Source organism: Xiphophorus hellerii, unplaced genomic scaffold (genome assembly GCF_003331165.1).
Source record: "Xiphophorus hellerii strain 12219 unplaced genomic scaffold, Xiphophorus_hellerii-4.1 PGA_scaffold_58__1_contigs__length_500000, whole genome shotgun sequence".
Taxonomy (NCBI): Eukaryota; Metazoa; Chordata; class Actinopteri; order Cyprinodontiformes; family Poeciliidae; genus Xiphophorus; species Xiphophorus hellerii.
The window spans coordinates 472236-499384 of NW_022587633.1; the positions used below are offsets into that span (position 1 = coordinate 472236).

Below are 27149 nucleotides of genomic sequence, written 5' to 3' on the forward strand. Positions count from 1 at the left end.
CAAAATAAGGAGGATTTCAGAAGCCAAAGACAATGAAACAAAGGATTTTATAACTGAAAAGTGGGGCAGGAGCCTCAGCACAGATGTGCAGAAGTATTCTCCTGATAGAAAGACAAAGTTTGTGGCTGAAGGTGAATTCAGACAACCTGGGCTCCAGACTTTGTCCACTATGTTTGACGTAATTTGAAAGTCACGTCTTTAAAGATGCAGTGTGCAACTTTTATAAAAAATATTGTTTTGTCTTTTTAAACTGGACTATCAGGTTTTCATAATGGTAGTCCACTAGACTTGGTTCAATTGGGGACCAAAATTGCAACATTTGTTACATTTTCAGCTGCTGTGGTTCAAATTCACACTCCACTGTCAGGTGAACTAAACTTATTGAAAAACCAGTTTCCCTCCTCGCCTGTGGGGGCGCTGTACCAAGAACCACTGAAGGAAACGACACAATAACTTTTGAAACTTCCTTTTTCACAAAATGTAAACAAAAATGGAATGGCGTCAGATTTTAGTGGTTTCTCTTTTGATTTTAGCAAAAGACTACGAGGCATTTCCCCTTGCAGCGCTAGACTCTTGCCTTTGTTTTGGTAATATTTACCCAGGATGCCTTGTGCTGTGGTCCACTTCCTGCTTTTGGAGCAGTCTCTGTGCCAATTGGCGTTTACATATGCATTCGAATTGCACCAGAGTTCATGTCAACTAAACCAAAATCTAGGTTTTAGGCGGACCAGAGTTCAATTACGCATTCACACATCCGCAAACTAACTGGACTTTCTAAACAAACGGACTAGCGTTTGGTTAAAGCGGACCAAACAGGGTTGGTGTGATTGCAGTTTTAGTGTCCACACTGATGAAGCAAATGAAAAAATAACATTCAAGTGACTAATCTTTGACACCGACTAAACATAACTACTATAGTCGCATAGGGCGCCACATCGAGTTACCTGAGTAGGTGCGATGTGTGTATGAGTGACGTATCCGTGGACATGTTGGATATGGGAAAGCTGCCGCTCCGCCACCTGCACCAGCTCCGCCCCACGCAGGTCACCGTGGTGACCGAGGGAGCCGTCCCTCCCCAGGGATCGGTCCCGTTCTCGCTCCATGCTCCCGATGCCGCCTCCACCTCGCCTCCAAGTCCCTCTGTCCCTGCCTAGCGTCCCTCCCTGCCTCCCGAGTGTCCCTCCACTTCTTCCTAGAGTCCCTCCATCCCTCCCCAGTGTCCCTCCATCCCTCCCCAGGGTCCCTCCATCCCTCCCCAGGGTCCCTCCATCTCTCCCCAGGGTCCCTCCATCCCTCCCCAGGGTCTCTCCATCCGTTATCTCTCCGGCTATTCCCATTGGATGCTGATGGCAGGTGTGATGGTGGAGTCTTGGGGCACCTGTTGAAGCCCCTTCCTCTTCTTGATATCGATACTTCTACACCGATGGAGGGGTTAAAAAGTGGGAAAGGAAAAGGAAAATGCAGGAAAGGAAAAGGCAAAACATGGTTCAGGGAATGAAACACAAAGGAAGGAAAAGACAGAAAAGTAGATGTTAATAATTAGAAGTAAATCATTTAGATTCAAGATTTAGAAGAGTAAAAAAGAATAGAGCGTCACCCTAAAGGGGCAGTACAATGTATTTTCCAGACATATATTTCCATTTTATACCACAATCAAGTAACTACTTTACTTTCAGTTGTTGTCTATATCAAATACGACTTCCCAATTTAGCTCCTTAAAATTGGGTCTCTGTCTCTTTACAAACTCTGAGAAGTAGCTCCTATAATGATCTCAGCAGTTCCACCAGGTGTTTGCTAATTGCTGCTGGCTAGTCTGAAGGAGCTGAGGAGGAGCTGCATCTCGAAGGCGGAGCTAGGTTCACCCAGGCGTTTTGCACCGCTCAGTGGTTGCCATGCAGATTAAAGGGGCAGCATTATGTGCTTTCCAGGCACATAGTGCTGTATTATATCACAATCATGTAACTATTTTAACTTTAGTTTTTATAAAAATGTTATAAATATAAAATATGACTTAGTCTGAAGTAGCTGAGTGGGGGAAACTGCAGCTCAGAGGAGGAGCTGTGCCTCGAAGGCGGGGCTAGGGCCGTCCAGGCGTTTTGCATAGCTGAATGGTTGCCATGGAGACTAAAGGATTTCTCAAAAATGCACTAAAGAACCAAAGAAACACTCCAGGTATGTTTTTGTTGAGGCATTAACATCATAACATGACAAAAATGGTTGATTTTACGTAGTACTGCTCCTTTAAAGAGACAAACAGAGCGTGAGTGTGTGCACACATGCATGTGTAATAAGATGTTAGATCGGACATTTTCTTAGTGTAAGCACATGGGCCAGTGCAGGTGTACACCCAGCATGACAGTAATTGTTTCCTGAGCTTCCTGTCCTGCACATGCATGACCGCCCCGACTGACACGCACGGCTGGAAGCAGAAGTTTTCAGGCAACACAAAAAAACAAATTAAATAAATAAAAAACTGAGCCAGGACGGTGAAGAGGGGACTAAAGCGCCTCAGGGAGTAACAGTTTCCTTCTCTCTTCCTCATAACTGTACATCATCATCATGCCTCTTTCAGTTGCAACAGAGAGCCACACCGACCGCTCTACTCTGTCTAATTCAGCTCTAACAAACACTCTGCAGCTCCTTTATGAAGTATTAGGCATTTTATCTTCCTATAAAGGACAAAATACAGAGAGAAAAAGGAAAGCTGATGGGGGAGGGATGTATGATGCCAGATGTGAAACATTCAGCTGGCTGAGCAGCAAGGAGGAAGACCCTCAGTACAAAAAATTACATCAGCGCAAAGTCCTTTACTCACTGAGCTAATTTAGTAAATCCATGGTTTTAATCTTTTATTTTATGTTTTGCTTTTGGACTTAAAACAATCTGAGAAAGCAGGACGTGCTATGAAAAACAGATGGCTTTTTTAAGCTGCACGACAAACAAAATGTGGCTCACATCAAGATAACAGAGTAATTCCAGCAAAAGCTGAACCTCCAATTAAAGACAATCTAGAAACAATCTCTTCCCTCCGTTCGATAAATGACAAGTTCATAAATTATATCCTGAAAGCGCAGCTTGATCCTCACCTGGGGTGAAGGTACAGTGAGAATTTGCTGTAAAATGTGTGAAGCGCTCATTTAAAGGGATTTGTGGTTCTTATACAGAAAGACTGCTTAGCTGTTTGAAACTACAGAAATAATGCTTTGCATGGTAATGCTTGCCACTGAACACCCTTACGACATTTTAGATTTACAAATATTAAAATGTCAACAACACAAATCCAAAGAAAAAGGGCGCAGATGTTATCAGAAAAAAAACTACCGAACAATTTAGCAGTTTTTTCATTAAAGATAACCTATAATGCTTCCTTGTACAGGTTTGAATCGGTCTATAGCCTATACAAAACATTTTTATTTAATGTTTTACACAAAATCATCCTTAGATGAGATTTCAGTGTGATCAGTTATTTGTTTAAGGGCCTCCTGTCACTCTCAATGCTGCTGGCTATGCCCCTAGCTCAACGTTTACACTCGCACGTGAAAATGTCTGCAAACAGATGCGCAATTACAAAACCGTACGTCTTTGAAAAGCAGAAGTGGAGCCTCCTGCACAACAACAAGAAAGCAGCAAGTGGTTTCTGGATAGTAAGTCAACGACAAAAGACTTTTCCAGCAGCCATTGTACAGCGCATATAGCGGTAAAACCAGCTGACTGGAGCTCAGCTTGGGTTGCTAGGCAACGAGCAGAACTCTGCTGTGGTTGCTAGGTAACGGGGCAGTGCCTGCTGATTTTTACAAAAGCTAATTTTCTAAACACCAAAAAATCATTAACTTACTGCCAAAAAACTCTTTGTTGATTTTTTTTTAAGCGCTTGTTTTTAGAAGCAGTAGAAACCCAAACGGAAGTACAAAAATGTGACAACTGTGAATTTTGAATAATACATCCGCTTAAAATCTGTTTCATTTTGGCACACTTGTATTTCAGATTAATTTATCCCATTCATATTTTAGGGCTCTCATTACCACATCTCTAAATGCTCACATAGGGATTTTCAGTGACACCAGCGAAGTCGTACTACTCTGCGAAGAATACTGTTTAACAATTTAAAACCGTTTCAAGGTACATTTCTCTCTGGGGCGTTCAAGGACATTCTGCTTCATGGTTTCCACTCATCCAACCACCATGCATTCATAATTCCTGTAACGCAGAGCTGGGGTTGCGCTCATATATGCCCTTGGTGAATTTGCAAGGACATTTGATAATTTTTTGATGGCCTTGATAATTCGTACAAAGAGGGCAAGTCAAGGTTACTTTATTTAGATTAAACTATTCGTGCACAAAGAAACAAAAAGACCTTTATAAAAGATCAAAAGGGAAACATTATCAGGAAAACGTCATGATTGAAATCTATAGAAATATTCACATGCAGAAATAATCTTATATTGACATAATGTTTGTGTTGTAGTGCCCTTTGTTTTGTATTTGCTGTTTGTATGTATTGACAAAATGCGTGTAATTAAGTTATTTTGACCTTGTTTTTATAACCTTTGTTTGTTTTTAGCAAGACAAATTACTTATTGTCCAGGGACAAGAGATGAAAAAAGCATTTTGGTTAATACTGGGGTATTTTAAGTACTGTATGTTGTTCCTGCCAAATGAATTTAAAAATTTCAAAATAGACCAATAGGAGAATTTTAAAGCCTATTTTTAACAAACAATGATTTTAAACTAACTTACAAATGTCTTGTATAAGAAAGTTGCTAGTTTCCTAGATTGCTAGGAAGGCTAGTTTCCTAGCAAACCTTCCTATAGTTTGCTAGGAAAGTTTGCTTGCTAGTTAGCAAACCAGCTTTCCTCGTAAGCCTCCATGTAATCATTCTTGAGAATATTGAATATAAACAGACCTCAAAAATAAGGTATTTTTATGTTGAAATCCAGGTGATTTACGAGATGTCATAAAGTCAGAGACCAGAAGTTTCTGAGCCGACTTTGTTCCGGGTGTAACTGCGTCATGGCGAGTTCAGGGTACAGTAAGCGAGGATAAATTAAGACTCCTATCAGACAAACAGAGCCTGTAGCTAAGATAAGAGACAGATTCACCTCCCCTGCAGAGAGCCAGACAGTCACACAGACAGTATTGATACTATGACCTTTTGACCTCTCTGTAGGTAGCCAACAGACAGCAAGAACACACAATACTGTGTGTGGATATGCATTTATTTATATTAAAAATGTTATTATAAATATATCATAATATATTTGATGATAAAACATATCAAATAATAATGGTGGAATAAGATTAATCAAATTATTGCATAATAAATTAAAATGAGGTTGATCAAATGCATTTTATTTATGGTTTCGGTTGTGTGTGGATTTTTAGTTTTTGATTATTATTTTTGGTTGTTTTTTTACATTGTCACTCTACAGTTCCCGTGTAGAGTGTTCTGTAAAAACCCAAACTTTATTATTCTTTGAGAAAGCTAACTTGCATTATTATGGCATTATAAATATATTACCTAAAAATTGTCTCAAGACAATATTTTAATAACTACTGGGACAATTTATCGTCCAAAATACTTCTTTTTTTTGCGACAGGCCTATTTGCAACTCTTCTTTTTTATAATTATTTATTTCTTTACTTCATGTTGACATGAGCAAAAGTTTTGAGTGAAAATGAGTAGTTTGAAGAAAAAAAAATCTCACAAGTTAGTTCATTATACCAATTAAGCATCAATCAGTCATCCAACTTTAAACACAAACAGGAAACGTAAAACAAACATGTTTTAACCAAAAATTCACCAGACACAGACACACCTGCAGTTTTTGTTAAAGTTTCAAAGGTATTTTATCGGAAGAAACGGATTTGGAAACATTTTATTTTGCCAGACTTTGTTATTTTTTGCTCCTTATGTGAATTATTGTCATTTTTGTCCTTAAAATACCAAAATTTCCACTTAACTTTACATGTTGGTCTGTCTGATTATGTAATTTTTAAGTATTAAGTGACTGAAAATGTGATACTATACACAGTAATTGAGTAGACTTTTCTTCACTGTTGAGTAATTACTTGGATGGCTACTTTTTACTTTTAGTAAAAATATGTTGAAGTATTCTGACTTGAGTGCAATTTTTGGGTACTCTGCCACCTCTGCTATTTCTAAGGTAATATAATGTGAATGTTATAAAATCGAATAGAGATTTTTTTTTCTAATAATAATACAAATATGATAATAATTGAGACAAATGGAAGAAAATAAGCGAAATTATCCAAAAACATGTGATCATAGAGCTGACTATGCTCTTGGTCAGAACAAGGTCTATTTTTGAAACTGTGTTTTGTTTTTTTTAGGCAGGCAGTTGGCGGCTGCTTTACACCGGGGAGCGCATAACACTACAACATCCACTTCCTATGAATTCAAACAGACATGCCCCAAACCCACTTCCACTGCTCCACACTTTAACCTCATTTAGGCCAGCATCGACAAAACGAGCCGATCTTACCCTTCTCATGACATTCAGCCCGGTTTATTTTCTCTCCGCCTCTCGCCATGATGTTTTGTTGTTGGCTGTCATGTCGGTAATTAGTCAAAAGCGCCTGGAAAAATAATGTGGCGGGAAGCATTTGATCGGCGGGGCGCTAGGACCATGAGGAAACCCTGGCTCGAATGTTGTCACAACGCTGCACGCGCTTGCCCTCTGCACTTAGCCACACAAACACGCGCGCGGACTTGGCGTAATTTCAATAATTTTTATTTAGACGGTAAAACTCCTCTAAAATGAATGAATATATAAATAAAAGAGACAATTAAAATGTTTTTTATTTCTATTTGTGTGTTGGCTACCAAATATGAGCCTTCTTAATCAGAACTAAGCCTGCAGATTGCCCGCTGACCACAACCACAAACACACACACACACATACACACACACACATTGGCTCTAACATACATACATTTAGAGACGCAGGAAGATGTGAAGTGTGTGTACGCGCTTGCTGTCATGTGTTAGTGTGTCAGCCAGTCCTGCATACCCAGAGAAACGTGACTAGATTGGGAGCAGATTCAGCATCCTGGTACGTGTGTGCGTGTGTGTGTGTGTGTGAGACAGAATAAAGCCAGGCGTTAGTCACGCTTGGTGAGATATGAAAGAGCAGGGGATCCTCTGCCGTAAGGAACTTCTCTCTCTCTCTCACACAAACACACACACACACACACACACACGTCTGCATCTTTCTCTCTTTCCCTGCATCATTCCATTCTTTCCATCCCTCACATCACTATCTTTAATGCGTTGTAGGTCTGCATGCAGCAAAAAAGCACCTATTGGTGGTAGATAGCAGCTAACATCTTTTAATAGTGTCAGAAATATGATTACGTTTCCACATGTATCTGTTAAGGAATTTTAAAAGCTTTTTCTTAAAATTGTGGCTCTGCTATGACATGACAAATGTTACAACTGTGTTAAAATCTGTTGTTTTTATTTAATAAAATGATTATTTTCCCACAGAAGATTCAGGTTTTTGACAAATTTAAGCAGGAATCAAAGAAAATCTGGATTTAAAGGAAGATTTTTCCTGCTTGACTTCAAGAGGGTAGCAGTTCGTGAAGCGTCTTGCGGACAAACACGCAGACCTTTACAGAAATAGAAGAACAGATTCATCTATTTTGAATGTGTTCAAATGTCTGACCTAGTTAAGGTGGGCTTGATTTATCTTCTGAGGCACTTAAACACACTCAGAAATGGACACATCGCAGGCGAGGTAAAAATAAAAACAGCTCATTCTCATGCATTTAAAAGTTATTTGCAACATGTTTTATGTTTGATTGTTTATCGCCCGCCTCAGTGCGATCTTAGTCGCATTAAAATTGATTCATATTATCTTTTCCATATGGGAGACTAGAGATAAACAATCTGCAGATTTAACAGAGAACAAAATTGTACCTAAATTAAGCATGCAAACTCGCAAAAATATCAAATTATGTGGCAAGTGTATCCCAGCTGAAAATGCTGTTTGATAAAAACACAAAAAACATGCCTAGATTACAATCTGAGGGCTAAATTAGTATTTAGCTGTGCAATCTAGTGTTCGATTATCTATCCAAGTCTTATATAGTATTATCTCCCACATCTCTTTAGTCCTGTAATGTCTTTTTTGTGAAAAACAACAACAAAAAACCTATACCTAAATATCATTTGTTACGTTGCTATGGCAACAGCGCTGGGGCTCAAAAGCTGATAACGATATTGACCAACAATATAACTCTTTCCCAATTAGTTTTTTTTATTTAAATAATTGATCATTTAAAAAAAGAAGAGGATTTATCTAGGTTGAACATAGAAACTAAATCTGCTTTTGATTTACCTATCTTGTCTTAAAGCTGCAGCACATAATATTTATAAAAATATTTTTTCATATATTTGTTGAAACTGTCACTATGTCATGACAGTATAGTATGAGACAGATAATCTGTGGGGGAAAAAAACAAACTCCTCTGCCTTTTCCCAGCACTACATCTAAACAACCAATCAGAGCCAGTAGGCGGGTCTTAGCGCTGTCAATCACTCTCCATGTGGCATTGCACATCTCCATAGTTAGCATGGCCACCAATGATGGAGGATAAACGGTGTCCCAGAACAGTAAGCTGTTTCTCTGCCATTAGCACATTTATCAGCAAGTACAATAGGATGATTGACAGCGCTAAGTCCCTCCTCCTGGCTCTGATTGGTTGATTTTGGTCGGGTCTTTTCATATATTATGTCTCATAAACTGTCAGGACATGGTGACAGTTTGAGCAAATGTGTGAAAAAATAATAATTATACTTCAGCTTTTGTGTTTATTTTTAAAAACTTTAACATTTTAATTAGCAAAGCAGCCTTTTCAACACTTAGCATCTGATCAACAAACCAATAAAAACGTAACATAATTCCAAACAAAATCATTGCAGACTTCATAATCCCAATTTATCCTCGTCTCTCTACATCCTGCCTAGCTTTACTTGTAGAGGGCAAAACTACGGCTCTTTCAGCTGACAGCGCTTCTGTTGACTCGTTCTTCCCTCTCTGGCTGCAGTGTAGCTGTTATCTCTCGGCCAGCCTCTATCTAACAGGCTGTCACGCTGAGATGATCTAATAGGACAGAAGTAGAGTCCATACATATCATTATAGCCTCAGTGCTGCACTGTAGCCATGAATGTATGCACTCATTTACAAGCAGAGTCCTGCGGTTTTATCATAACAGAATATTGCCCACTTACTTGTGGGAACTAAATATTCTCCTTGCAGCCCAAAGCGCTCAATACTCAAAGAGCAGGGAGAGGAAATGAACTGTTTGTGTCTCCCACACTTTAGCTCAACCAGGTGTGGATTTCTTAGTGCCCTTTATGAATGTACTATTTAAAAATGCACCAACACGTCAAAGAAATCGCTGCTTTAACTGTTTGGATGGAAGTTTAATATTTGATGCGTAGTTTTTTCCGCTCACTGGTTTCAGAGAACTGACGATTTAGGTTGTACTGATTCGCTAACGTTACATAATCAGCATGCGTGTAAGAAATTCAATAGAATAAGAAGTTTAACAGTTTCTTAATGAAAAGTCGATTCAGAATGGGAAACTTGTGCTTTGGAAGTATTCAACAGAGCATGCAAATGTTTCCAAACTACCTTAAAATATGTATTAGTTTCAGAGATGTAGTGTATAACTTTTATTAAAAATTTAACTATGTTGTGAGAGATAATCTGTGAAAAATTTGGGCTTCACCTCAAAAGAAATTCACCAATCCTGGTTAAAAACAACCAATCAGAGCCAGGAAGAGGGTCTTAGTGCTGTCAATCAACCTCCTGTACGTTGCTCAATGTGCTAAAGGCGGGAAAACAACAGGAAGCAGTCATCTGACGCCATGCTAACTAGCATTAGCATTTGTCGCAGTCTAAGTTGTGGTGAACCAGCTGCAGCTAAGCAGAGTGTAAGCAGGACGGGATGAGCATGAGAATGATTGACAACGCTAAGACCCTCCTCCTTGCTCTGACTGGTTGTTTCTGACTGAATGGTGTATTTCTGCAGTTAGCTTCACAGATTATTTCACAGATTATCTGTCTTACATAATACCGTCATAAGATAAGTATAAAAGTTGTATAATGCAGCTTTAATTTAATACATATGATGTCTTTTTTATTTTTTAGGAAACATTACAGGTTTACTTGCTTTGGAGCCAACACCAAATTTATACAAAGTATATATACAAAGTATACAAAACAAGCATTATTTTATAAAGTATTTTGGGTGTTTTTCTTTGTTTAGACTTTACCGTCTTCATAGTAACATCTGGCTCTAACAGAATGCCATAAGTAAGGAGTCTAATGGAGTTATTTTTAATTACACTTAAGTTGTGACTCCTACAAATCTTCTCAACCTTTTGTCAGAATTGAATCAGAAACGGTTTGATAACATCACCACAATCCTAAACAACACAATAATTATTTCCCAACATCCATAGAATCATGCTGGTTGCAAACAGGAAGTTTAAATAGCTTGCGACTTTTTGACCTGCGATCTTACAGTGTTCAGTGAGAAGTTGCATTACTTTCATTTAACCAGAGGTGGGCAGAGTACCTCAAAATTGTACTCAAGTGAAAGTAGCACTACTTCAACATATTTTTATTCAAGTAAAAAGTCAAAGAAATTACTCAAGTAGCAGTAATAAGTATTTGGTAAAAAGTCTTCTTGAGTACTGAGTAGCTGATCAAATGATCAATCATTTAACATTTAAAAATTACATAATCAGACGGACCAAAATGTAAAGTTAAGTGAAAATTTTGGTATTTTAAGGACAAAAATTACAATAATTCATATAAGTAACAAAAAATAACAAAACCAGAAAAAAGACGTTTTTTTCTAAATCAGTTTCTTTCAATAAGAAATTTTAACAAAAACTGCAGGTGTGTGTCTGTGTCTGGTGAATTTTTGGTTAAAACATGTTCACTCCTAAAAGTTTGTTTTTCACAAAAGTAACTGAAGTGAATGTAATTGAGTAAACATATCTAGTTACTAGTCAACTCTGACTTTAACTATACGAAAGAGACTTTCTTTTTGAAACAAAATTCAACAGAATCCTGTCAAATATCAAACTAACTAAACCTGCTTTTATTTTCCTCGTTTTGCCATCTCAACCAAACTTTTCCCACATTCTGCTGCAGGAAACAAACTCTCAGACCAAATCCTCCCCCTCTCCTCCACTCATGACAAACTCCCCAACTCCACTTACCTTGCATCCAAACATCAGAGATATGGTGTTGTTGGTGCATGCTACTTTGCAGTGGCACAACATGTGGCTAACGTTAGCTAGCTGGTCCCACGCTGGGGGGGCATCCTAGCCTTCATGCACACTTTTCCTCACTCACACACCTCCACGCGCTTGCTCACGCTTACACACACACACACACATGCACATGCATGTGTTGTATCAACCGCGCTCCATCCTGTCCCGCCGTCCCCTGCTCTTCTACCAGCGCCCCCCTTTGCCAAATCCCACCGCCACCCTCAGCTGTGGCAGGCCGGCGTCCTCTCCCTCACACTCTTCATTGCTCTCATCAGCATCATCTTCATCAGTGGGATCCTCATAGCTGGTCAGGACGCAAGGAGCAACATGGTCCCTGTCTGCCTGGGCTTCAGCATGTGTAGATGTGTGTGTCGAAGTGGGTTAGCACGTGTGTTTTCAGTGGGAGTGTGTCGACCTGGCTGTATGTGTGTGCAGTAAAAAGATAAAATAAAATTTAAAAAATGTGTGTCAGAATGTATGTCCCTTCCTCGGTAGCAGCGGCAGTCCCGGTTCTGTGTCTCCTCTGTTTCTGTCTGTATGACTGCTTCTCCCTCTCTTTCTCTCTTCCTCTCTTCCTCTCCCGGTTCGCTCCACTGACTCCCTTAGCCCGCCTCCCAACACAAAAATCAATGAGAAATAGAAACAAAGACACAGAAAGAGAAATTCACCCTTTGCAGCTACGTCACTTAACCATTAGAGGCGCCATGACGGACGTCGGAAATGAGGGACGGGCGTATTGAACAGAGCAACTGAAATTGTTTTCCAAAGTTGTTTTTGCCAGTTTATTCATGGCTTCTTTATGTTCGAGTCGAGCTAATTTGTCTGTGAACGTAACACACCTGGTTGGGGCTCATAGACGGCGGGATTTACAAAAGTTGGAAACAGCTAGCTTAGAAACCGACCCGTACCTCCTCCCTCCTGACGTGTTGATCAAATTGCCGACTTTCCCTGAATTCACACCACATGATTTATATCACTATGTCATAAAAGGCGTTTCGCCTTTACACTGGAGCAGCCTTAAAAATGTACAAAAGACGAGATGCTAACCAGTTTTTAATGCGGCATTGTCGCCATGATTACCAATGGTTAGTCGCGAACCTTCGCCACAATGCGATATTTGATTTCTAATCATTCTTACTTATAAAGTGTATTAATGTAAATCTCCTTACCTTATAAAAAGTGTTAGCTGTAAATCCGCCATTACACCGAGGGCAGACAGTTATGATTAACGGCTGTTCTCCATCGTCACTGTATCTTTCCTCATTAAAAGTTGTACAATAAAATGACAAGTTTGGTTTCTATCCTTGTCTGTTTGTGCAGCCGACCGCGTGACATTTTTAACGTGAAATCAACTGAATAGATGCAATATTAGGTTACAGATGTCTGTTTTTAGGCTAGCTTTAAAGGAGAGAATCTTTGTTGATATTCTGCTAATGTTGAACAAACATAATTTTGCAGTTGTGCTGTTTCCATTAAATACAATAATTTATTTGGCTCAATGTAGGTTTGTGTAGTAAAAACTTGATTCTGGGACATGATTTTCTTGAAATTGGGAGATTATAATAGGAGAAAATGTATGAAATTTACTTCAAATTATTATTATTTTTTTAACACTTAACACTACCACAGAAGCTAACATTCACAGTTTTCCCTCGCTGCTGTTGGGGGTACAATCAATCAGCACTAAGGAAAATAAATGGGGCTCCTTGATTGACTGCTTAGCAAACCGCAGCTAATATCGTGTTAATCACCATTGCATCTCAATATTTCAGCTTCCCAAGCTGCATTTTTAAAAATATTTTAGATTTATTTTAAGTAGTAAGACACAAACAGGCATTATTTCAGCAGTAATTTGGAGTTATGGTCCACAGAAAAATCTATGAATACCGAATCTATACCAATAAAATTGCCTCCCTCATTATCGTATGAACATCCATGGTTACTTTACTCTTAATGCCAATCTAAGCACCTTAGTGCTGTTATATCACAGCCGTGCGCACAGTGCACAATGTTTACTTTTCTTTATTTGGCGTTTTTCTGTACGCTGAAAACGAATGAGTGGAGTTTGGTCCATCCTAGTTCTAAGAGAGGTCATTTGGATCCCATCTAAGCTTTTTACCTGACGGGTTAAGCAGTTGGCCGACCATGATATCTGCCGCGCTCTTCCTGAGCGTCGCGCTAAGACTGCGGGTTAACCAGTTAAATCTAGTTAAAACCTTTGCCAAAAGAGAAGAAGTTAAGCAAATATTGTTGCTTACCTTCTCCTCTGGAAGTCCCACCTGAACCTGGGAGTCTCCAGGTGGAACTAGAACTTTTTCATCAATATTAAGGAATTGTATTTAAAACAAGCTGCTATATCTTGCTGAAAAGTTACTTGTAAGTTTGTCTTATTTCAAGTGAACTAAAATATTTGCACTAGAAACCAGACTGAAATTACTTAGTAAGATTTGATGATTTTGGAGTCTTTCCTTGAAATATTTTTATTTGCAGTATGAGGTTCAAATAGTGTAAAGTGTTCAATCACCACTTTCACCTTGACTCTCTTTTTGTAAAAGGCAATTTGGAGCAAAACTGCAGCGAAAATAGAGTAGAAAGGAAAAACACAGTGCTGCCATTCTTCAGCTGGTTAAAAACACTCCACAGCTTGTTGTGATATTCTCAGAAAGGACCTGCAGCTGGAGCAAAGTCTTATTTAAGAAAACAAAAAATGATGCTGAACTGGAGAATTATGAAGCTCTAACTGGAGAATTAAAAGGTCTGAACTTTAGTTTTATGAAAGGAACCTTGTATTAAAATTTAATTCAGTAACTGTAAGAGCTCAACTGTCAGCTATGTACAGTGAGATATTGAGGATGGGAACTTGCATGTACATTATTTAATTTCTGCAGTCTATTTTTAGAACATGTCCAGCAGAGTTTCATTAACAGCTAAGCAACTTCTTTTTTTTCCCTCGATGACCCTGCAGGTTTTTACTCAACGCCTCGGTGTTTGCACATCTGCCATGTCAGCTCATAAACCATATTAAACTAGTAAAATGTGCAAACTCTACAGTCTGTGTTATGTTCACCTCGTTATAGTTACTACAATAATAAATGTTTTTAATGTATAATATTAAATGGAAAAGTTGTCTTCAGTAAATAAAACTTGCAAAAACATATTAAAGCTTCAGTACCAACTCAGTAAGAAACAGAGTTACAGTTACTTAACTAGTTTTACTTGAGTAACTTTTTGGAAAAAATGTACTTTTACGAGTATTTTTACTACACTGCACTTTTTACATTTACTTGAGTAATTTTATTGTGAAGTATTTCTACTCTTACTTGAGTAAAATTTCTATATTTTCTACTCACTGAATGAAAAACAAACATGTTTTTACCAAAAATTCACCCGATACAGACACACACACATGCAGTTTCTGTTAAAGTTTCAGAAGTTTTTTATTGAAAGAAACTGATTTGGAAAAGTTTCTTTTGTCTGATTTAGTTTTTTTTCTTCTATTAATGTGAATTATTGTTGTTTTGGTCCTTAAAATACAAAGATTTTCACTCAACTTTATATTTTGGTCCATCTGCTGATGTAATTCTTAAATAAAATTAAATAGATTGATAGTTTGACCAATTACTCAGTACTTGAGTAGACTTTTTACACCAAATCTTTTTTTTTCTTGAGTAATTGCTTTCATGGCTACTTTTTACTTTGACTTGAGTAAAAATATGTTGAAGATGTTCTACTCTTACTTGAGTACAATTTGTGTACTCACCTCTGGTAAAAACTATAGTACTTGATCAATTTATGTACTTTTAAAAACTGTTTACTTATGTTTATCATAGTACATTTAGTCAGTATGAATATGATTATATTTTTGTTATTTTTTTCTGCTTTATGATATTTTGTTGTAAAAATGTTAAATGTTTTCTGAGCAGGTCATTATAGAAAAAATCTGGTTAAAGGATAATAAAAGAAACAAAGACGATTAATGCTTTTTTCATTAATTTTTTAAAACATAAATCACTAGCTGTGTTTCCATTGAGAATGTAATTGCGCCTTTTGACATTTTGAAAATAAATTTGCTTAATGGAAACACACCAGTTTTGAAAAAATAAAAATTTTAGATAAACAATTTTTGGCTCTAGAATGAGGTGAGTTTTTGTTTTTTGTATCAAAATTGATTTATTTCACAAACCTTCAATGGAAACAGTTTTTTTTCACAACTGTTTGTATTGTAACATCCGGCAGTAACAAATGCCAGATGTTACTTCTGTCAGAAACCACGAAGAAGAAGACAACAGGAAGTAGTTGGAGTTTATTTGCCTGGCATGTTTTTCAATTACTTATCGCTGGACAAATTATTCTTGTGTGATTTTAATTGCTTCTCTTATTTAATGGAAACACCACAACAGCAAACATTACTTTTTTTGGCGCACATTTGTAAAATGAAACGCAGCTTGTGATTTCCAATAAAAATATTTTGGTTACTTTCCCTGCAGAAACAGTTTCACAATGTTAGATATTTTTTAAAATAAATGTTTTAGGTTTAATTCACTGACCCAGTAAAAATAATACGAACATCAACTTGCATGAAGACTGTTTACGAACTTCCAGCCCCAGAGGAATAATTTTGACTCTGCTTTAGCCTCTATAATCAGGCAATAATTTATAGTGGCTCGCCATCCTCTCAGCTGGAAACAAGTTTGACCCAGCAGGTCCTTGCCTTGAGTTTCTTTTCTTTTTTTTATGTCTGCTGCCCTCCTTTTTGCCAAGAATAATCATTAATCTAAACTGCTGAGAACTCAGCCGTTTGGAGAACATAGTATTACTTTCTGGCCAGTCTTTTTATGCTTTAGTATTAAAACTAATAATGAACTATCAAGTTTAGAGACAGTTTAACTCATTGTGTGTCCAGACCAGCATCAGGGTGTAAAGATCCCATCACAATCTCCCTGCTGGAGGGCAAAAAGCTGCTAGCCAACAATAATTAGCATTGGTTTCAGCTGCCACGTTGTCAATATAACACAATAAATCTTAAATATATGCCAGATATATTAATGAATAACGGATGCAGTGCTGACAATTACGTAACAAGGTAGGGAAAAAGTTTTAATTATGGAAAATATAGCGAGAGAGAGGGAAGTAGTTCAGTCATGCTAGCTTGACTATGACAACCTTAACATGTAGATGTGCTGCAGAATTCTGTGTTTCGGTTCTGTTAAAAAACAAAAAAAGAAGCGATCCAAAGACCAAATCTAGTAGAGCACACTATAAAAACACATTACACACATTACATAAAGTGCTACAACTGTGCTTTTATGAATTAACACGCCATGTTTCTAATATTATGTTAAGCGCGTGTAACTATTTTTGTAATAAATTGTTTTTTTATGATGTGGACTCCAGAAAGAGTAGTCATTTTTACTGCAATGGTCAGTGAGGATCCAAATAAATAAACAATAAATAAAAGTTTATAGTTTTTGTATGCAGCTGATTTAATCTAACAAATTACCTTCTGAATTTATATGGACACTATTAAGACATCAAAAAAAAAGAAAGAAAAAGAAGGCAAGGAACAAATGGATCACTAGTAAATTAAATATAAGTAGCAATATTTTGGTAATTTCCTTTTAATTAAATGAAACCAGATAGTTTAACGTTTTTGATTTCAGTGAGAAATGAGTTCAGAAAAAGACAAAAGAAAGAAGGGCAGTGGAAGTCAAACAACTCAAAGCTCAGATCAGGCTCTTGATACTGACGGCTGGGCCATCTGGGCTATAACACACACACACACACACACACACCCACACACACAAACACACACACAGTGGTGTCTCTGTGGCTGCCTTTGGCTTCTCACCTTCAGTTGAAAACAAACAACTCAGCATGACGGTAAATAAGACAGAAAGTGGAAGAATGCAGAGCAGCAAGAGAACAAAGCATCACTTGGGGTCACTGGAGAAAACAACAACAAAAAAAGAAAAACCGGAAAAAGATTCTGACAAAAAATCTACTTTATAAACTACAGCAGAGCTGGGCAGTAACTACATACATTTACTTCAGTAACTTCAAGAAAAAAAAACGCTTCTCGGAGTGTTTTTACTAGGTTGTGAATTTCACTTTTACTTGAATAATTTTATTATGAAGTGTCTCTACTCTTACTTGAGTAAATTTTCTGGATTTTCTACCCACTGAATGAAAAACAAACACCAACATTTCCACTTAACTTTATATTTTAGTCCATCTAATGATGTAATTTCTAAATATTTAATGATTGATAATTTGATCATTTTCTCAGTAACAGAGTTGGGTAATAACTAGTTACATTTACCTAAGTAATCTTTTTGAAAAAAAATTCTTTAAGGAGTATTTTTACTCTTTCTTGTCTGAGTAACATGGAAATTTTGGTATTTTTAGGATCGAAACGACAATAATTTAAAAAAATTCCAAATCAGTTTCTTTCAATAAAAACTTCTGAAACTTTTAACACAAACTGCAGGTGTGTGTCTGAGTCTGGTGAATGTTCGGTTAGAAAATCCAGAAATTTTACTCAAGAGTAGAAATACTTCACAATAAAATTACTCAAGTAGAAATAAAAATTACAACCTAGTAAAAATACTATAAAATGTAGATTTTGTTTCAAAAACGTTACTCAATAAATGTAATTGAGTAAACGTAACAAGTTACTATCCAGCTCTGACTGAAAATACACAGTAAAAATGTGCACAGAAAAAGCCAAAAGCAGAAAAAAATTAACTAATTTTTAAGACTGGATTTAATACCAACATTTACCCAGAAGTTGGAAGAAGAAAAAATGAAAACATGCAGGAGACAAATGAAAGAAACGTGTCAGGATGAGGCTGGAAGCTACCTAATGAGCCTAGCAGGCATGATGCACTGCATGTAAACATTAGTAGGTCAGCCAGCACAGAAATAACTACACTGCTAGCATGTCAACCTCTTACGCTCTCTTCCAGCCAATCAAAGCATTCTCCATTCTTCATGTTGAGCAATTACTAACAACTGCAGGGGGCAACATTTAAAAAACGGCTGAATTTGTTTAACCAGCTGTGAATTCAGGTTACCGATAAAAACTGAGTTTATATCCATCAGCGTCTCGGTTCTGCAACATCCCAGCACAAAAATCAATAATGGGAGGTTATTTTTAGAACCTTTAGTAATTAGAAATACTAACAGACGTTTCAGCTGCTGATGAAGCTGAATTGTAAATGTGGAGGTTTTGCATTAGGAAGCATTTTATAGCTCATGCAGTTGGGGTCATATGAAGTACATCCATTCATACAGTGCCACTATGTGGTAAAACATGAACACAGCAATATCTGAAATTATTCAACAATTTAATTACCTGAACCTCATTAAACTCAAACTAACTGTAAACTTTAAAGACCTCAAATAGTTTCAACAAATTGAACAAATAGTGTAAAAAAAAAATTAAATCAGTTCCAAACTGATCCAAGTGAAACTAAATTTGTTAGCTTATCGTTAAAAAACACTAGAAAAGGTCCCATCCATCCTTCATTTACTTTATTTCATTTCTAAGAAGCTTTTTAAAATAAATCAACTCATGATTTTGCCAATTTATAACAAATCTTGACTGATTTTCAGCAAAGTACCTGATCAAAACGCTACAATAAGACTGAAACTTGGCACCAAAAGAGACGAGACAGTAAGAATTTAGATCGATAAGTTAAGATGCTTAATTCTTTAGAATGCTGCATTTATAGATCTAGATTTCTTTCTGGGATTCTGTCTGTTCCACACATTTACTCCCTGATTATGCAAAACAAAAAAAGTTTCAGTTTTTTTTACTTTTGCAAAATTACATTTCCAAACCATTTACTATAAATACTCATTAAAGTAATGGAAGAAATTAGGGGAAGCATTAAAAAAGTCTGATTTATCTTTCAAGAGGGCTTTCAAAACTAAGAAAACAAACACAATAAAACCTGATGGAAGATTAGTATGCAGTAAAAAAATTTTTAATAATCCAACATAATACAACTTTTGTGCAGGTATTGCTTTAAATTAATATTTATTTTAAGTTGGAAACATAGCAGATTTTCGCTATGACATATGGAAGAATATTAGGGCAAAAACAAAGTCAGATTTTTTCCTCAGAATTCTGACTTTTGATCTCAGAAGGTTTAAGTGAAGCATCTGAGATCAAAGTGAGAAATCTGTAGAAACAAAAGTCAGAATTCTGAAAAAAGTCAAAATTTTGAGAAAAAAAGTCAGAATTTCGAGGGAAAAAAAGTCAAATTCTGAGTTTAAAGTCAAAATTCTAAAAAAAAAAAAAAAATCTGAATTCTGCAGAAAAATTTTTGATATTGTGACTTTTTCCCCCCCAGAGTTCCTAATCCTCTTCCATAAAGCTGACTAAGCTATCATTATTTTTTGCACTAACGTTGTATTTTGTAAAAATTAGATAAATCTGTAACTCTGTCTTATTTATTTATCATGTGAAGCCGATTTAGTGAAACCACACTGAAAAAAATGGCGAACCAACATAAAAAAATAATTTCATTAATTTCATTAACGAGTGATCATATTACGTTTATCCGACCAAATGTTAACAATGTTGAATGAAGTTTGACAAACTTCATTTGATTACATGTAACAAATTATCATAACTTTTTTAATTTGGAGCTCCATTTCCTTCTTTTTTTAGTGCGGAACAACAAACTAAACGAAACAGATTTCGATTCAACACCTGCTGAGCGACAGCAATAACGTTAGCTTCTGGTGCACAATAATTAATCAGACAGACAGTGAAAGAAAGGAACTAATTATTTCAAGTTGAATGTGTTTGCCTGGGGGAGGATTCAACGTTGCACCAGGACAGAAAAACAGAAGATCTGAGAGAGCTGACTGTCCTGGAGCTGCAGAGTCGCCTGACTTCAGTCACATTAATTATTTACGAGAAAACTCTTTGGAACGCTGACACAAAATCATGCAAGGATTGGATCGGATGAGCAATCTGGTTTGGCAGAACATCATGGAGTCCAAGACTCAGCGGGATAAATAAATCAGTCCGACTCCTGTAACCGCTGTCTGACGTCTAAAACTGGAACTGGAAAATAATTGGCTTTCAGATGAATTGTTTGTATATTTTATGTCTCGTCTTGTACTTGTAGTGAATGTTTGCATATAGCAAAGATTAGTCATCCACCTAATGGGATTGTAGTTTCCTTCCTACTACGGATAAGCAGAGCTCGGTAGTAACTAGTTACATTTACTCAATTACAATTACTTCAGTAATTTTATTATGAAGTATTTCTACTCTTACTTGAGTAAAATATCTGGATTTTCTACCCATTGAATGAAAAACAAACATGTTTAACCAAAAATTCATCAGACACAAACCTGCAGTTTCTGTTAAAGTTTCATAAGTTTTTTACTGAAAGAAACTGATTTGGAAACAATTTTTTCAGCCTAATTTTGTTATTTTTTGTTATTTATATGAATTATTGTAATTTTTGTCCTTAAAATACCAAAATATCCACTTAACTTTATATTTATATTTGTAATATTAAATTGTAAATCTGCATAGTACTGCATTAAATAGACTTTGTATGAAGCGTGTGGTTTCTCTGAAACAGTTAGCAAGGTGCTAAGCTAAGTGAATCCACAACTTCCGCACCGACTAATGAGCTTCAGTTACTCAGCTGTTCTTAGCCAGAATCGCTGCTGCACACAACCTCTGACAGTTCCTAAAAAACTGGACAAAATTCTGTATTTTGATGCCCCAAATGTGCAATTTTGCTTAAGGAAATAAGTAGTTGATGTCTCCTTCTTTGAACTGAATCTGACTGAGTCAAGTGCCTTTATATGCACTGCAAAAACAGAAACATTTTGTCTAGGTTCTACAGTAAACACTGAAATTATGGCTGTCACAATAACAAATTTTGCTGGACGGTAGATTGTCCCAGAAGTTATTGCGATAAATATTGTTGACAATTTTCAAGTAATTCTCAAAGAACAATAAACTAAATTCTAATGAACATTTAAACGCTGGAACAGAAAGACATTTTAAATATCCAAAATAAATAAACAAAACAACAGAAACAATAAATAAAACAACTTATGAAGTCTCTTTCTACCAATTTTGAAACCAAACACCAGATTGAAGACCTATTTTGGTAGAAAGAGACAAGAGAAAAACAATAAATCATGCAAATGGAAATGATTGAGATCGTTTTAATTTATTATGCGATTAATAGATTTATTGTTTATTGTGACAGACTTTACAAGTAACTTCTCAGCAAGACATAGGAGCTTTTTTTAAGTAAATAATTCCTTAATATTGACGAGAAAGTTCTAGTTCCATTGGCAGATTATTTTTATTTCACTTATTTCACAAGTGAAAGGCACTGTCACGTTACCTAGCAACACCAGCCAAGCCAAGCCCGTTACCTAGCAACCCAGTTCTAGTTCCACTGGAAGATTATTTCACTTTTTTTCTAATGTTATAAGTGAAACAATCTGCCAGAGGAACTAGTAATTTTTCATTAATATTAAGGAATTTTTAACTTAAAACAAGCTAAAAAGTTACTTGTAAGTTAGTTTTGTCTTATGCCAGGTATATTTAGGTATCTGCACTAGAAACATAAGAATACATTGCAAAAACAGAAAATTCTACTAAGTATTTTTGGTCAGGTTTATAGCGCAAATATCTTAGTAAATATGAAAAAAGACAAAACTAACTTACAAGTAATATTTTAGCAAGTAATAAAGGCTTGTTTTAAGTCAAATATTCATTAATATTGATGAAAAACTCCAAGTTTCACTGGCAGATTATTTCACTTATAACATAGGAAAAATGTCTTGCTACAAGTACAATCATCTGCAAACAGAACTAGAAAAGTTTCATGAATATTAAGTAATTATTGACTTAGAACAAGTCCCTATATCTTGATAAAAAAAGTTACTGTTAAGTTAGTGCATCCCATTTCAAGTGTACCAAGATATTTGCACTGGAAACTAGACCAAAAATACTTGGTAAGATTTTCTGTTTTTGCAGTGTGACCTTTGCTGTGTTCAGATTAGATGTGATAATTGATACCTGACCTTTACCCTAAACCCCATTTTAAAAAAATCCTGACATTGTCAACATGTAAATATTAAAACAGAAACGTGCTTGGTGTAAAATCAACTCATTTAAAGCTAAATTTAAAAAGCACAATGCATGAAATTCCTAATTTTTTTCATCATTCATATTATAAAAACTAAAAAAATAAAAGGACTAAATTAAATTTTTAAACCAAACAAATACATTACATTGCCTGAAGAAGTAGAGTTGCTGTGCTCCATCTTTAAAAGTAGCGCTCATGCATGCTGGACCAGCAGGTAAATCCAAAGCCTCGTCCCGGATTTTTCCTTTACTTCACAAATCCTTTAAGACTTTTCATCTTTTCTCTCAAGTTTTTATAGATCGAGGTAAACTGAGTCTTACATTCCTTTGTTAGTCCTACTCCAGAACCAGATCTCTTGCTTGCATCTCGTTTGGAGGTTCTGTTCCCCATTAAATCATGAGTTGGTCGTTTCCCCTCCTCCAAGTCCCATCACAACGCCAGTCGGATAAAAGATCAGCTGCAGTCAACTGCAGGTGTCATTTTTTGGCAAAATGAAGTTTAAAAAAGCCAAATAAAACTGAGTATGCAGCAACGTCATGCAGTAAAAGTCAGTGTGCATTCGTCTCTATTTTTTGCTTTTTGTCAGTCCTCAAATAGCTCCACCTTCGTAAAGTCTATTAGGAGCCTAAGGTAAGCCTCTTAGGAGGAACTCCAGCACTCCTGATGAATAATGGGACAGTGACAGAAAGGCCAAACAGCAATTACCGATAAAACGAGAGCTGCATTTAAGACTCGCCAAATCAAAGAGGGAAAGAGGATTGGGAAAGAAAGAAAGAATATTTACTGAGAATGAGTCAAATACCAAATATTGTACGGATAAAATCAAAATATATTCACTGCAAAAACAGAAAAGTTTATCATTTTTGGCCTAGTTTCTAGTTCGAATATCATATCACACTTCAAATAAGACAAAACTAACTTACAAGTAACTTTTCAGTCAGATATAAAACCTTCTTTCAAGGGAATAACTTCGTAATATTGTTTAAATTTTCCCAAGTTTTAAGGGAAATAATCTGCCATTGGAATTAGTCATTTTTAAATCAATATTAAGGAAATACATATTTAGCTCCTATATCTTACTGAAAAGTTACTTTTAAGTTAGTTTTGTCTTATTTCAAATATTTGCACTTGGAACTAGACCAAAAATACTTGGTAAGATTTTGTGTTTTTACAGTGCTGAGTTTAAAAGCAGCCAGGATTTAGTAATAGTTAGTTGAAAACTGGTTTGTGGGTCCTCTGCCTTCTTCCAGAGCTAACTTTAAACAACCAATCAGAGCCAGGAGGCAGCTCTTAACGCTGCCAATCACCCTCTTGCAGCTAGCATAACCTGTTGTGAATGCTAAGGCTAGTTAGCATATCTACTGATGACGACAGATACATAAATTTCCTGTAATGGAGAGTTGCTTCTCTACCTTTAGCACATTTAGCAGCGACTACATGAGATTGATTGACAGCACCAAGCCCCACCTCCTCACTCTGACTGGTTGTTTTTGGGCAGGAGCAGTGCCTTTCTTCAGACAGCAACAGTAGCACTGAGCTGAGGTGGATTAGCTCAATCTTTTCACAGATTATCCGTCTCATAACACAACATAATGACAGTTTTAACAAATATGTAAAAACCATATTTTTATAAAGTGACATACTACAACTTTGCTGTTACTCTAGAAACGTGTACAAGTTTGAAGTAAACTCAGAGGAATGTCCTGCGACGGTTTCCTGCAGTAATCTCAGTGTCTTGACCTCAGTCATCACCCTCTCATTTTTAATCCATTACCTTAATCAGGTAAACCAGATTAAGCGAATGAATGTGAGATGAAATCCCTGCTGTCTTTTTCAAGACTCGCAAGGTTAGTTCAGAAAAGTCCACTGGCAAGATTAATGGGTTAGGGGGCTTAGTGGAGCAATCCGTGGTTTTCAAGGTCACAAAAGTTGCCGTCTTTAACCTTGCCGGATCAGTATGGCAATGCACCAACGAGATAACATTGTGTTATAAAAAAATATGCAACTTGTGTGTGCAAATGCTAGTTGCTAATACAACAGGTATCAGAAAAATATTTTATTGTACTGATGCATTCTCAAAAATAGTTTAATTTGTTACTAAATAAATGTCAAATTTTAAGCTTGGCTTATAGAAGTTTAAAATTTTTTCTTATGTAGGCCTCCCTCTTGATTTTTTAAAATGATCTACAACATCATTATAAGTCTATTTTATCATAAATCATCAAAAGAATAATAAAAGAGGGTACATAGGTGCTTAATATATTAGGTTATTAAATTAATTTCCATCCTGTTTTTGCGATGTTTTCTATCCTTCAGAGATCAGTTAACTGGTGCGTTCCCATCGGGTCAGGCAGTCTTTTGTTTGTCCCGTCAACCCAGTTTCTTGCCTCTTGGGAAGCCATATGTTGTCAAACTGACAGCTAAACAACAGCCCAAAATTTGCTTTAGCTTTGCTAAAAACAAAATCTGTTTCTTTGAGATAGAAAGACTGAAATTAGAGCACATGTGTCAAACTCAAGGCGCAGGGGCCAAACCTGCCACGCCGTAGCTTTTTATGTGGCCCTCTAGGCTCCAAATTACATCAATAATCCCTTCAGTTTTTCACAAATCTGCAAAATGCACACGAAATCAACAAATCTCCACATAGTCTTTTGATTTCACTTTAAATGTTCTCAAAATTGGTGAAAAACGTTGAGTTTAAGTGACTGCTGCCTCAGCTTTCCTTGATGTCAAGTTATAGTCCGTAAATAATCCGGCGAGTAATAAAGTCACATTTAACATCACACATTAGTGCAAATATTGTAAAAATTCCTTACAAATATTTCGAAATTGGCATCACAAAATCTGCAAAAACAATCACAAAATCCTGGAGGAGCAGCTATTTATTGATATTTTAACAGTTTCATTTTTTATCAATATACTCTGGCATAACTGGCCCTTTAAGAGCATTCAGATTTTCTGCCTAAAATGAAAATGAGTTTCACACCCCTGAATTAGAGCAACAAGTAAACAGTTTGTTCCCAATTAAATTGGGCTAATTTGACTCATCAGGTAAGCCTTTGTGTATTTGCTATGACACAGTAAATACACTAAATCTTACCAAATAATTTTGGTTTAGGTTTTACGTACACCTGAAATAAGACAAACATAAAATTAACTTTTTAGCAAGATATAGAGGCTTGTTTTAAGTAAATATACTTTTTAATTGATAAAAAAGTACAAGTTTCAACACAAGTGAAATAAAGAAGTGAAATAAACTGCCAGCGAAACTAGAACTTGGTTGCTAGGTGATCTAGCAACCAAGTTGCTAGATCACCTAGCAACTTGGTGATCTAGCAAGTTGCTAGATCACCAACTTGCTAGTTGGTGATCTAGCAAGTTGGTAGATCACCAACTTGCTAGGTTGATCTACCAACCTAGCAAGTTGGTTGATCTACCAACCTTGCTAGGTTGGTAGATCCTTGCTAGCCTCAGGGCTTGAGGTTGAGCAACCTCAAACCTCAGGGCTTTGAGGTTTGAGGTTGCTCAAACCTCAAAGCCCTGAGCTTTGAGCAACCTCAAAGCTCAGGGCTTTGAGGTTGCTCAAAGCCCTGAGCAACCTCAGGGCTTTGCTGAGGTTGCTAGGTAACGGCACAGTAGTAGTTGTGAAATAATCTACCAATGGAACTAACACTTTTTCATCAATATTAAGGAATTGTTTACTTTAAACAAGCCTCTACATCTTGCTGAAAAGTTACTTTTAAGTTTGTTTTCTTTTATTTCAAGTGTACGAAGATATTTGCTCTAGAAACTAGAAAAAAATACTTCCTTACACAGGGAAGGAAGTAATTTTGGTTTCATCAATATAGTCTTAGATAAGACAACAACGTAAACTTGTGAGTTTTGAAATCATTGGATAAATTCAAGTCTTTGCCTGGTTTGAAAGTTCATGTCTCACCTTCGTAGTGAGGATGCAGATGCAGTCCATCCTCACCAGTCTGCTTGGCTAACTTTCACCAAATCATCTCCCAGGACCAACTTCCTCATCCTGACAGCTTTTGTTTCTCTTTGCCGTCTCTTTGTCTTTGTTTTTTTTTTATCCCTCAGTTTCTCTTGACCCCGTTTCTCCACCTGTCCTTTCGTCAGAGCGGTCAGCTAAATCAAAGGCCGCCTCGGAAACATGGCAACCATAGCGTAGCATCTCCACCCGCTCTCTGGTTTCTCAGCTGCCGTCTTCGGTTAATGGCAGCCGGTTTCCACATTCTGACCTCGCAGAGGAGCACACGGCTCAGAAATAGATTTATCTTGTGTATATAAATATACATCCGCGTACGCACGCCAACCAAACTCAGCAGATAAAAAAAAAAAAAAGAAAACAGGCGGCATCTAGAGACTGGTGCACACACATGGATGAACAGGCAAACACTCGCAGACAGACGTGTACACAGACATGAGCGCATGCAAAAACTCAGATACTACACACACACACATACACACCACTCTCCACTGCTTTATCAGGTCAAGTCTCTAGTAGAAGTGGGGGTTAGATAGAGTGAACAGTGACAGCAGTATAGAAAAGATGCTCTACTTTCAACTTTGTTGGTAGAAATGATCTTGAGGCCCCTTAAGACGCAAAAATCTTCACACAGTGATGTAAATTTTATTTCCTGGCATGTTTTTAGTCACACATCATTAATAATAATTTTGATTG

General features: G+C 36.6%; 1 protein-coding gene across 4 annotated transcripts in view; it reads right to left on the reverse strand.

Moving 5' to 3' along the window:
* The window catches only part of LOC116716460 (discs large homolog 1-like protein), a 101230-nt gene extending 89369 nt beyond the window's left edge, over positions 1-11861 (reverse strand). For 2 of the 4 annotated variants that reach the window (XM_032557302.1, XM_032557300.1), the window contains exons 1-2: positions 11265-11860; positions 945-1415 (exon numbers count right to left, since the gene is read on the reverse strand). In XM_032557302.1, coding sequence (XP_032413193.1) covers positions 945-1415; positions 11265-11327 — 534 coding nt within the window. In that variant the 5' untranslated portion in view covers positions 11328-11860. Of the gene's footprint in view, positions 1-944; positions 1416-6504; positions 6529-11264 lie in introns of those variants that run through there. The other 2 variants (XM_032557299.1, XM_032557301.1) reach the window with 2 other exon arrangements.
* Between the last annotated feature and the right edge of the window lie 15288 nt (positions 11862-27149).